The 13,338-nt window shown below is 41.1% G+C and overlaps 1 protein-coding gene across 7 annotated transcripts; it reads left to right on the forward strand.

The window, feature by feature from the left end:
- LOC109908213 (POU domain, class 6, transcription factor 1) lies at positions 1-8,118 on the forward strand. 7 transcript variants are annotated; one of them, XM_020506770.2, is made up of 12 exons: positions 1-380; positions 1,319-1,414; positions 1,916-1,960; positions 2,596-2,812; positions 2,947-3,101; positions 3,440-3,701; positions 3,825-4,000; positions 4,328-4,447; positions 4,684-4,935; positions 5,097-5,232; positions 5,401-5,569; positions 6,017-8,118. In XM_020506770.2, exons 2-12 carry the CDS (start codon positions 1,361-1,363, stop codon positions 6,363-6,365), a joined length of 1,935 nt encoding a protein of 644 aa, XP_020362359.1. In that variant the 5' UTR covers positions 1-380; positions 1,319-1,360; the 3' UTR covers positions 6,366-8,118. The 7 variants fall into 7 exon arrangements, with proteins under 7 accessions (XP_020362359.1, XP_020362354.1, XP_031650340.1 ...); XM_020506765.2 differs by having other exon boundaries at positions 7-380; positions 3,828-4,102; XM_020506764.2 differs by having other exon boundaries at positions 19-380; positions 3,825-4,102.
- The last annotated feature ends 5,220 nt before the right edge of the window (positions 8,119-13,338 follow it).

The following is a 13,338-nucleotide window of genomic DNA, read 5'->3' on the forward strand; positions in this document are numbered from 1 at the left end:
GCAGCCATGGCTCCTCTAGAGTCGAGGCCGACATTTTTCAATGCAAGATTTTCCTTGCATAAATTATGTTCATGACGTAGTGCTAAAGGCCACATTTTTAGTCATTTTGGTGGATTTTACAGCAGAAGTCGCTTTTAGGAGGCATATGGAGGAATATGTGGTTAATCTGAATTGCAGTACCAAAGGACCGTCATTAAATATTGAGAAAGAAAGGATCCTCACGTTTCCAACCCTCCTTATCAATGCAAATATATCTTTTGTGTGCAGCCTTAGCGCCTGACTGGTGCTGTGAGATGCATTTTTAATTATGTGTGACTAAAACAAACTGTGGAAAAGCTTTTTAAAAGGGGAGAACCACAGAAATAAGACATTTTTTTACGGTAAGTTGTTTGCTAAGATAGCATGCGTAAGATTACCATTGGCTATATAGCGCGACGAAATGGCGAGAGGAAATGATTTTTTTTCGTTAATATGCAATGCTCTTAATTAGCATAATTTATATATTTATGATAAATAGAGGGAAATACATCAAATGCAGTCCCCAAGCATGGAATTGCGGGTATTTTTTTTTGTCGCGCATATTTTATGGGTAACATCGTGTCCTCAAATAGGTTACAATGCGAGATTTATTGGGGCTAGATTAGGAGGCCAGAGTACGGGGATCAACACCTGCCGAAGTTTTGACAGATCTATAATTTCTGTGTTGTGGTGTGGTTCGCGCGACTTATCTTTTTGATATTACGTCAAAATATAAACATTTCGAATAGTCATTTGTCAGCTTTAATCATTCTAGAAGGCTAGATTTGTTGGGGACGTAGGCGGGCCTGTATTTTCTAGGCCGCTTATGATCAAGAAGCTGCCAATTCGTGGTGCATTATATGTTTAATTTGTCATGAAGACATAAATAAAGTAATACAGTCTATTATCACTCTGTGTAGCCCCCAGTATACAAGTACACTGGACTAAATATCCCAGGTGTGACTTCTATTTATATTGCTGTCACTTATGTGGCATCATATGATTTGTTGTTCTTATACCCCTTAACTCCAGCTAGAAACCAAATTGTCACACTATTAGATAGGCCCATAAGACACTAATGTGGGAGTGCTTGACGGTTTGCTATTGAACAGTCATTCTTTACATAGCTATAATAATAGTTTAATCTAGAGTAGCACAAATGTCTCCAACCATTAGGCCTACTTCATAGATTTAATAGAAAAAATATCAGCACACCACATAGATGGGGATAAAACTATTCACATAGGCAAGCCTAATAACTGGTAGTTTTGATGGTACAGTATTATCTTTCCTTACTCAGAATGTCAAGACAATGACTGCTTGGTGGTGAGAGCACTAAACCATGGATCCTCAGGATCTCCCTGCTACTGATGCGCCCCTCACTGTCAATGAACAGGTACCACTAACTGCTTTGCAAACATTACATGATTTCACATCAGTTATACACCCCTGCCCAAATGTCCTAACTCTCTGTGTTGCCTCTGCTTCATAGTCCCGTGTCATAAGCTATTGCCACATCCATGTCACCATGTATTTGGAATGATTAACCCCACACAATAATCTTGAGGTTGATATAGTAGCTAACCAAATGTTATCAATTAATACTGATTCGTTAACACTCCTAAGGTTTCTGCTATACTTTGTCATGCTTATTGATTCATTGTGTATGTCTACTCCATCTGTGTCCTTTGCACTCATAGTCAGCTAACTAAAGCAATGCCTTTTTTGAATTATGAGTGGGGCACTCAGAAAGCATTGTTTGAGCTGCTTGTTGGCTGATCTTTGTTGTAGTCATGTTTTTTTTCTCCCATTTGTGTGCATTGTGCCCTAACGTGTGTGCTTGGCCTCTCTGTTCTCCTTAGCCATTCACTGTCTGACTGCAGAAGTATTTTTTCAGCCATTAGGTTCCTGCACTTTGAAATACCCTGCCAAAGACAACCAGGTATGCATCCCTTCTTTCCTGCATTGCACTCTCTCTGTCTGCACCTTTCTCTCCAGCTCAGGTTTTCTCCCTGCCTCTCCTTCACATCTTTCATGGCTGGATCCACTCATACATCACGTGTTTGCTTTGTTATATTTACTAATGATATACAAATTGGATAATTAGGATATGGTACAGATAGGGACTAGCTGTCTGCCACTGTTGACAAGAACTATGACAGGTCATACTCCTATGGCATGGTTTGCTCATGTGTAAACTCATGTTCTGTTCCACATGTAACCAATACACATGGTCCTCTACCTGAGTTGTCTCAATACGTTGAGACAGAACGGTACTAAATTTAACTCAATACATCAGTGGAACGATACTGAGCCTAGTTAGATATTTATACCATATCATTGTATTATTACTACATGATTACCTCTCGGCCCTCCTCTTCATGACTCGGAACAAAAACATCCACGCTGCTGAGAATAGATCATTTATTGTGTATAGTTGCGTGACTTCTATTCATAAAGCGTCTCAGGAGTGCATATCTAGGATCAGGTCCCTTCTGTCCATCTTATCCGTTATGATCTGAGACACTTTATGAATGCGGACCCTGGTCTTGTGTTGTGTTCTCCAATGCTGTGCAGGTGATAGTGATGTCTGGTCATGAGACGATCCGAGTCCTGGAAGTGGAGGTAGATCAAGCCTCTCTTCCATCCTCAGTGCCTGATGGGAGGACTGATTCGGGGGGTGAAGATGGGGGTAATCAGGCCACGGAGGAACCTGAGGCAGGCATGCAGGACAGCCAGAGACCACCCCACAACGCTGGGGGAGTAGGTGAGCCCTTTGTAGGATACCGATATGGTAGGTTAGATTCCATGCAAAACAGATTATACTACATTTTGTTTACCGTTTCAGTTTTAAAAACAGAATTTAAGAGTGAGGTGTGGTGTGTGCTGATGGTAGAATAGCAGTGTGTTCTCTCTTTGTGCTGTCAGTGCTGGAGGACCAGGTGGTGTCTGTGGAGTCTGCAGACTCTGGTGTCCAGACTCTAGCACAGACTGCAGTTCCCATCAGCGTCTCCCTGTCGCAGTCACAGACCACCATGCCCATCACTGTGCAGAGCTTACAGGGCTTGCAGGGCTGTCAACAGGTGAGAACAATTAAACAAAAAAAACTTTTCAACTACTTTTAGTGTAGTCATCGGTCATCCTGTTTATTTTTTTCCCCCACCCTCTTCTCCTTTTCCTCTCCCATGCATCACACTTTACCTGTCTGGATCTCACCTCTTCCTCCCTCATAACCCTCTTCCTCCTCCTCCTACCATTTACCACCTCCTCCTTCTACCCCTCATCCTCCTCCTACCACCTCATACCCTTCCTTCCACCTCATATCCATCCTCCTCCCCCTGCTCCCACTCCTCCCCCTGCTCCCACTCCTCCTCCCCCTTCTCCCACCTCTCACCCCCCTTGATCCTCCCTCCTCTTGTAGGTTCTGACCCAGGAGGGTCTGGCCACTCTGATGACGGGGATGATGGCCCAGACAGGCTCCCTGGCCCAGCCCCTGCTCATCCCCATAAGCATGGCAGGGTCCATGGGGGGCCAAGGAGGCCTGGCTGTCCTCACCTTCCCCACCAGCAACGTAGCCACACTCCCTGGCATTTCAGGTGCCAGCCAGGCCGGAAGCCTCCTCAAACTACCCTTTGCTGGCTTGCAAGGCTTACAAGGATTGCAAGGCTTACAAGGGCTGCAAAGTAAGATATGGCAGAGATACACACCTCAGAATGCAAAGCATTAATCAACATTGAATCAACAGTCAAGATTTATTTGGCTACCACATGGAGCTTTACCTGTATGTTTGTTCTCTTCTTTCCCAGCAGCCACTGTGCTAAATTCTGTCCAGCCCCAGCAGACAGTCTTCCAGCCTCAGACAGCATCACTACAGCAGGTCCAGGCAGCTATGCAGCAGGCTCAGCAGACAGTCTTCCAGCCTCAGACAGCATCACTACAGCAGGTCCAGGCAGCTATGCAGCAGGCTCAGCAGAACTCACAGGTGACTGCAGCCCAACTAGGCCAGGCCATGCCAGCCGTCTCTCAGCCCAGCGTGTCTGTGGCAACACTCCAGTCTGCAGGCCTCTCCATCAATCCTGCCATTGTAAGAATGTGTTTCTCTATTGTGATGTGTGTGCATTTGTTTTTCTTTCCTAGACGTGTGTGTTTGGAAAAGATAGTCAGCAAGCCATGTTTTTTTACTTCAAAGTTTGGACATGTCTGTGAATAACTTGAGCAAAGAACCTAATCCACATGAATATACTTTGTATTCAAAATGATCACATTATCGACAGTAGAATAATCTGGATGCCTCCGTTTCTTTCCCCAGATCAGTGCTGCGTCTTTAGGGGCTCAGCCTCAGTTCATCAGCGCCCTTACTTCCACTCCCATCTTCACCAGTGCCATGTCCGGAATCACCAGCCAGATCATCACCAACGCACAGGGACAGGTGTGCAAACATGCAAATATTTAACAAGCTCACTATTTAGCAAGCACTAAATTAAGAATCACACTATTTTAACCAAGAGGTTTTAACTGTCTATTAAAGTTTTATAAAATGTCTATAAACTGATAATTAAGTTTATAAATAACGTATAAACCCTCTTTAAACCCTTATGTCCTATAACTTGTTGTACAGTGTTACTGACAAATACATAACCTAATTCTCTTCAATGTGGCCTCCAGGTGATTGGAACCATCCCCCTGATGCTGAACCCTGCATCACTGACTGGAGGGGCTGCTACTCAGACTCTGAATCTCCAGGGCCTCCAGGGTCTGCAAGGCCTGCAGGTGCAGACAGTCCAGCCACAGCTGGTTCTGAACACCCAGGGCCAGATCATTGCCACCATAGGAAATGGACCTGCTACAGTCCCCACATCTGCAGCTGTAATGCCTAAGCCTAGTGCTCCTGTGACATTCTCCAAGCCCAGCACTCAGGTACTGTAGGCCTTCTCCCTCCATTCATTTGTCCCTATGAGTGCTTTTGAGTGGTTATTTGAGTGGTTAAATTTTGTGTGAACATTTGGTTAAACTGGAAATGGTTGGTCTTTGTTGGATGTAACCATTAACCCATTGCTGACATTGACATTTCCCCTCAGGCTCAGGTAACAACAGTTACACAGTCACCTGTGGTCATCGCCCCACAACCTTCTGCAATGAAGACAGTCACTCCAATCTCCTCCTCATTCCCTATAACCTGTGGAGACACACCCACTGTCAGCCAGCTCGTCAGCAGTGCGTAGTTTCACTTCTTAACTTTCCATTTATTTAACAAAGGAACATTGAGATTGAACATCTTTTTCAAGCGAGCCCTGGCCAAGAAAAAGCACGTTCTCTCCAAACATTGATCTTGTTTTACAAGTAGTTTGATATTTATTCTTGTTTGTCTCTTCCCATCTTAAGAGCCACAGCAAGGGGGCACAGATGAGGAGGGCATTAATCTGGAAGAGATTCGAGAGTTTGCCAAGAACTTCAAGATCCGCCGGCTATCCCTGGGGCTGACGCAGACACAAGTGGGACAGGCCCTCACGGCTACAGAGGGTCCGGCCTACAGTCAGTCTGCTATCTGCAGGTAAACTCCTCTGACCTACTGGGTGGTGGCATCCCAGCACAGTAGATGATAGGTTTCTGAAATCCATTCTATCAATATGATAAATAGTGTATGTTGGTATGCTATGGACAATGTAGTTCAAAGGCTACATTTTGAAAGTCTTCGTACTTGTAGGAAAACCTTAAGAAGAAATGTCTTCTTAATGTTTTCCTTAACTATAGACTTAAGAAGCAAGTTAATCAAAGTTGCTATTCCTCTAAAAGGTTATTGCATATGTTCTTGCTGTATTTCTTATGTTTCTCCTTAAGCAAAAAGTTAAGAAGAAATTAGATTCTTGAAAATAGTTAGAGACCAGATGAAATGGGGTTAGGTGTTATATTGAAGAGTAGATGTCGGGTACAATCTGGTTGATCAGCGGCTACTGTGTAATTAGTTTAAAAGTTGTTGCTCCTCTGTTGCCTCTTGCAGGTTTGAGAAGCTGGACATTACACCTAAGAGTGCTCAGAAGCTGAAGCCTGTGCTGGAGCGATGGCTGGCCGAAGCTGAGTTGTGGAACCAGAAGGGTCAGCAGAATCTAATGGAGTTTGTGGGTGGTGAGCCGTCCAAGAAACGAAAGCGTCGCACCAGCTTTACCCCGCAGGCTATCGAAGTGCTCAACACCTACTTTGAGAAGAATGCCCTGCCCACGGGCCAGGAGATTACGGAAATTGCTAAGGAGCTCAACTACGACCGTGAGGTTGTCCGCGTATGGTTCTGTAACAGGCGGCAGACACTGAAGAACACCAGCAAGATCAATGCGTTTCAGGTTCAGCTGTAAGCCTGTGCAGTAAGTAGGCGTGGACTTGTGGGGAAGTTGGCAGAACAGGATAATCAGCTAAAGAAGAACGTTTTGTAAAGACCGTAAAACAGAAAACCCTAGTAAGTTTCAAATTATATGGACTTCTGGAAGAAAATGAAAGACACTGAATGACTCTTGAACTGAGTCTTACCATATGGGACATAGAATACTCACTGATCTCCATATTTTTTGTGTGTGTGGGAGAGAGAAAAGGTTTAATGTTCACAAATCCTCTATCAGTTTGACAACCTCTTGTTTCATTTATTGTTATACCATGTTATTATGTGAAACAATGGATGCAATTTGATAAGTGGTTTTATACACTTACAAGAACGTTTTTGTGAATTGTGTGGCAAATGCCTCAAAAATTATTTGGTTACATTACATTGTTACAGTTGTACAATGTCAAATTGCTCCATTCAGATATTATGCTGGTGCCACCCAAAATAGTTTTGGAATTTGTACCTCTTTATGAAGTCTGTGTGATTCTGTATGTGTAATGTGTGAATGTAGTCCTAATACTTTATGAAAGTATTCTGAGTCGGAAAAAGTTTACCATGGTAAAGGTTGTCATTTAGACGAGTTAATCTGTAAAAGCCACTTACAAATCTATTGTTTTAAATAGTTAACAGAAGACTTGGTCTATGAGCAGACAATACAGAGTGAAAAGAGTTGAAAACATCCCCTGTCTCAAATGAGTCAGGCCTCAGTGCTTTTTAATGTGTACTGTGTATTGAAAATACTTACATAACATAAACAAATCATCCAATTTAATCAAATTGATTGAATAAGACAACTTGACTATGTAAATTAATTGATTCATATATTGTACTTTTGATTCATAGAACATACGGTTTCTCCACTGAAAGGAATGGTCAATTAGGGACAAACAAAATTTAAGGACTTATGGCTTACCATCCCTTTTCTTTAACCTTGTAATTCTTTGCACTTTAGTGACTTTAAAGTTATCTGTAGCAAATACCAACTGGTTACCCATCATATTTAAGTGGTCGATAAGTAAATGTTTTGAATGGCATACAGATTTCTAAATGTTTTAACGATCAATCCATGAGCATTCATTTTGTAAGGTGATATTTACTTTAGGCAGTGGTATTTCAAAGAAAGAGAATAAACTACAATACTTTATTCTGGCCCAACTGCATATAATTTGTCTGTCTGTGATATGCCATGCTGAGCAGTGTAAGAATTCATTTGTTCCTCATAATTGCCTTTTAAGATTGACAATGTGTTTTCAGAGAGAAAGGAAATAACTGTTATATGAATCCTGTGTTATGTTAGTCATACACAACTGCCATTTCAGAGGTATAACCTACAACTTTTTTAAATGTTCACCAGTGAATTGTCTGTCTGAATAATTTTGAGATGACCAAATGCAAATCGTAGGTGAACACATTTTAATAGTGTAGTTCTAAGAATTAAACTAATTCTACTAATAATTTTGTTAATGTTGGTAATATGAAAATGTGTGCAGTATAAAACCAGCGATACATCTGAATTACTGAATACAGCTGAATTACTGCACTGTTGGAGCTAGAAACACAAGCATTTCACTGCACCTGTGATAACATCTGCAAAATATGTGTACGTGACCAATTACATTACATTTTTATTTCAATTGAATCTGTGAAATCATTAAAGTGATTAAACTGTTGGATAATTTTGGATCATGGCATTCTCTGCCAAATATTAATAAATGCTTACTGAAAACCTCCCATGTGTTATTGTATTGTGTACCACTATGACTCTTGACTTAATTATGTCTTTGTTCTTATGTGATTTATATCAATCACTTGTCGCTTCTCTACAACATATGCCTTTGCATAAGCATTATGGTTCTAGCCAGGCTTCCAAAGATCTAAAATACTGGATATATGGAGCTTCTACCTTATTTCACACCTATCCCGTCTCTTCAGATCTACAAACGGGTAAACAGGTCATTTCGGACAAGGCAACCGTCAATTATTTTCCACTCAAATGCAGTAGGTGGCGATTGTGTGCTTGTGCCACAAAAACTAGTCTGGTTAGAACACCATAGAATCCAGTAAATATTTGAAGTGAACATGTAAGAACACATGCTTTCTTGAATATATTCACTGATGAATCTAAGGACCATAAAATAGGGAGGACAGGTGCAGCTTTTTAGAGTTACTGAGTTTAAGGTGGCAGATACAAATTGAGTTGAGTTGCTGGCCATAGTCTTGGCTGTAGAATGGATGGAGGAGGTAATGAGCACTGATGAGCTTAAATTAATTTGTGTCACAGAGCAGACACGATGTATTGTATGAGATTTTACAGTGCCTGTTTAGGATGAGATAGATGGGGGTATTTGCGAGATTCCTCTGGGTATCAGCTCATGTGGGAGTAGAGGGGAATGAGATGAATGTTCTCGCCAGGAGTCTCTCCTTTTCATAGTGTGTAGCCCAAACCGTTTAGACGCTACAGCCGTTTTCGCTAGAAGACCGATTTTCAGGATGTCTCATGGTCTGACAAACACTGCTGTAGCTCTGCCACCGCAGCGGAACTCCAACATAGGCAGATTTCATGGATTGAGACGCAGCCCATGCAAAAAGTTATCTCTAGTTTAAACAGACAGATTTGTATGGGGATTTTTTTATTGTGCTAATTGGATTTCCATGGGGCACAGACATCGACTCTAGGGGGTTTAAGGGGTAGGGTTTAGAATAGACCTTCCCTGTCTCTTTTCCACACTACAGTCCAGTTGACGGCAATGCACCTTTAAAGTTGGTTGCCAACCACCATTTAAAATCTACAGAACAAGAAGAAGAAACTGTGACAGAAGACACCTCCATTCCGCCAGCAAGAATAAGCAAGACCTAGCAAAAATAAGGAAGTGACCTCAGTGATTCCATTTTTTTTAAAGTTAAACATTTTATGAGGAAATGTTAGCAGACCTAGAATTTTGTTTAACAACATGAAAAAGGAAAAAAGTGAATCGCCTTTATAGCAACGATAATATAGGATTGACATTATTGTTAGCAGCATTAAAAGTAATGATTACTAGGTAGTTATTATGGTAACAACATTAATAAAATAACACATAATGCTGCTATTAATAATATTATTATAATTATAATAACAAATATTAGAAAACACTTTTAAATCCCATTGTTAATTAGCCCATTCGTATTGCACAATTTTCAATATGTTTTTCATTTTGGACACAATGCTTGACTTGGGCAGGAGCTCACTGAAGCTGAGTACCAGCACCTCAAATGTTTTACTGCATGAACTCCTGTTTCTCTTGTAGAATATTAGCTCAAAAGTATTGTGGAGCTCCTGCACCTAAGTATACACAGGTCCGGCATCCAAAATGAGTAATGGCTCCTATTTCAGTCCAAGTCAACTACTGATTGGACTTACATATTGCACCATATTCAATTTCCTGTACATTGTATCACAGTAAAAGTGGGGTCCATTCTAGTCAGGAGGAGCTCTAGTTTCTAAATCCACCAAGTTTACAACCCAAGGAGCATTGCTGCTCATTCTGCAGCTCTTAAAGTGTGGCCTATCAGCTTAAATCCAATCCAATCCTTTTTTTTTTTTTTACATTAGACACACATATTACATCTAACACAATTTTCTGTATGTTGAGTCGCAGTAAAACAGAAGTGATTCTGAGTAGAATGGACCCTACTTCCCAAATCCAAAGAGTTTACCCCAAATCCACAGTTTACACCCCTCTGTTCTTACACACAGAGGAGCATCACTGCTGATTTTGCTGCCCTTGAAGAGCTGCCAATCAGCTTAAATCTATACTTCTTTTCATATTGGACATACATATTGCAACGTACACAATTTTCTTTATGTTGTGTCGCAGGAAAAGGGGGATCAATTCTTGTGGCGATTTTAGCAGCATGCCAGCAAAGCCACTACCCCACACAACAATACACAATACATGAATTGCACTATAACGGTGACAAGCAGTGCCCACAAACTGTTAGGGCCTACATAAAGTTGTCCCAGCAGCAGAGCTTTCTTGCCAGCACAATGGAGTGAATCCTTACCGCTGCTACACCTGGCTATCAGCGGAGCCTTGTCTGGCAGTCTCATTTACTGCCTTTTTAAAAACTTTTTTTTTTACAATAATAATAAAAACAAAAAAAACATTTACAAAAATATGACTGACCATATCTCCCTGGCATATAACATCATTTATGCAGCAGCATATAAGACATTTTTGGACTCACCTTGTTGTGCGCGACGGTCCTACGTTGGCAAATTTTGTCATCAAAGGAAAAGATTTACAATTCCGAGTTGGTTGACCATTCAAAATGTATGTTCCCAGACTTCCCAGTTGCAACGCTTGTGGTTAGCCACTGTCACCGATTCCTTCCAAACAACATATTGTTGAATTTACAATTTACAACTTGTTGTGTAATGTTTATGTCCAACGGCCGATGGCCGATGAGCACCGATACGTTTTATCTATAATTTCTCTTCCTTATTTCTCTTCATATGACAAGGATTAAAAAGGATTTGCCAGCAGATTGTCTACTTGATTTCTGATGATGACTGTTAGCAAAGATCTTGAAAATAAGATGTTGACATGATCAGTCCAATCAAAGCTACTGTAGATATAACGTGATTTGACATCCTTTTATCTGTGGCCATTGACCTTGAGCCTTCTTGGAAGGGCGCATATTCTTGATGTGTACCCTTACTAAAGGCAGGTGACGTAGTATCCCCATGAGTGACAGAACACTGAGCCAATCACAGTGTCATGCTGAGCCAAACACGATGCAATGCTCCTATTTTCTGCTGGCTTGTCACACCCCCACAGAAAGCACTGAGCTAGGATGAAACGCCTGCATTTTGGAGCTGCCTGTTTATATGCGGCTTTATTAATTCAATGATATATGTTTTTTTTACATTGTTTGCAAACTGATATGTGACACCTATTAATGCAAAAATAACATGCAAAAGAGGCAAGCCCCCACTCCACCTTCCCTGAATGACTGGTCGCCAATGATCCATTCTAATCAGGAGCACTTCTACTTTCCAAATCCACAGAGTGTTAACTCAGGGGAGCGTCGCTGCTCATTTTGCGGCCCTTAAAGTGTATGGTGCAATATGTATGTTCAATATGCGGCCCTTACAATTCTTAAAATTCTAAGAAGAATGGGGGTACCTCTCTAGGTATAAAAAATGTATTTGATAAATATTACATTTGGCCTTTACTACTATAGCCCATAGAAACGCATTGAATAACACATTCAATGTTAATGTATATACTGTACTCTATACAGTATATACATTGAACTGTCTTTTTAGCCTTTTGTGAATGTGTTATTCAATGCGTTTCTATGGGCTATAGTAGTAAAGGCCAAATGTAATATTAACGAATAATCATAACGAATAAGGTTTTGATGTGAGTAAACAAAAACACGGCTATGGAACCAGTTACAGTTGAAGTTGGAAGTTTACATACACTTAGGTTGGAGTCATTAAAACTCATTTTCAACCACTCAAATCAAATCAAATCAAATCACATTTTATTTGTCACATACACATGGTTAGCAGATGTTAGTGCGAGTGTAGCGAAATGCTTGTGCTTCTAGTTCCGACAATGCAGTAATAACCAACAAGTAATCTAGCTAACAATTCCAAAACTACTACCTTATAGACACAAGTGTAAGGGGATAAAGAATATGTACATAAAGATATATGAATGAGTGATGGTACAGAGCAGCATAGGCAAGATACAGCAGATGGTATCGAGTACAGTATATACATATGGGATGAGTATGTAAACAAAGTGATATAGTTAAAGTGGCTAGTGCTACATGTATTACATAAGGATGCAGTAGATGATATAGAGTACAGTATATACATATACATATGAGATGAATAATGTAGGGTATGTAAACATCATATTAGGTAGCATTGTTTAAAGTGGCTAGTGATATATTTACATAATTTCCCATCAATTCCCATTATTAAAGTGGCTGGAGTTGAGTCAGTGTGTTGGCAGCAGCCACTCAATGTTAGTGGTGGCTGTTTAACAGTCTGATGGCCTTGAGATAGAAGCTGTTTTTCAGTCTCTCAGTCCCAGCTTTGATGCACCTGTACTGACCTCGCCTTCTGGATGATAGCGGGGTGAACAGGCAGTGGCTCGGGTGGTTGTTGTCCTTGATGATCTTTATGGCCTTCCTGTGACATCGGGTGGTGTAGGTGTCCTGGAGGGCAGGTAGTTTGCCCCCGGTGATGCGTTGTGCAGACCTCACTACCCTCTGGAGAGCCTTACGGTTGTGGGCGGAGCAGTTGCCGTACCAGGCGGTGGTACAGCCGACAGGATGCTCTCGATTGTGCATCTGTAGAAGTTTGTGAGTGCTTTTGGTGACAAGCCACATTTCTTCAGCCTCCTGAGGTTTAAGAGGCGCTGCTGCGCCTTCTTCACGATGCTGTCTGTGTGGGTGGACCAATTCAGTTTGTCTGTGATGTGTACGCCGAGGAACTTAAAACTTACTACCCTCTCCACTACTGTTCCATCGCTGTGGATAGGGGGGTGTTCCCACAAATGTCTTGTTTTTTGTAACAGTATTTTTTATTGGAATTTCACAATTTTCACCCATATTAAGAGATACAACAACAGAGACAAAGCACACACAAAAAACACACAAAAAACAGCACTCACTCACACATACCTGCGCATATATATATATATATATATACACACACATATACATATACACATGCATATACACATATATACGCGTACACACATACATACCACACACACCCATACATACGTACACCATTTTCCTCTTCCCACTCGGTGCTTCTCTCACCCCATCCCCATCATTGCGTCTCTCAATACATACATTTTAAACAAACTTACAAAGAGAAATTAAACAAAAAAGCTCAGTTTAAACCAAGAAGTTAGGTTCCACACATGGAACGTACAGTGTAG

Source organism: Oncorhynchus kisutch, linkage group LG17 (assembly GCF_002021735.2).
Source record: "Oncorhynchus kisutch isolate 150728-3 linkage group LG17, Okis_V2, whole genome shotgun sequence".
Classification (NCBI taxonomy): domain Eukaryota; kingdom Metazoa; phylum Chordata; class Actinopteri; order Salmoniformes; family Salmonidae; genus Oncorhynchus; species Oncorhynchus kisutch.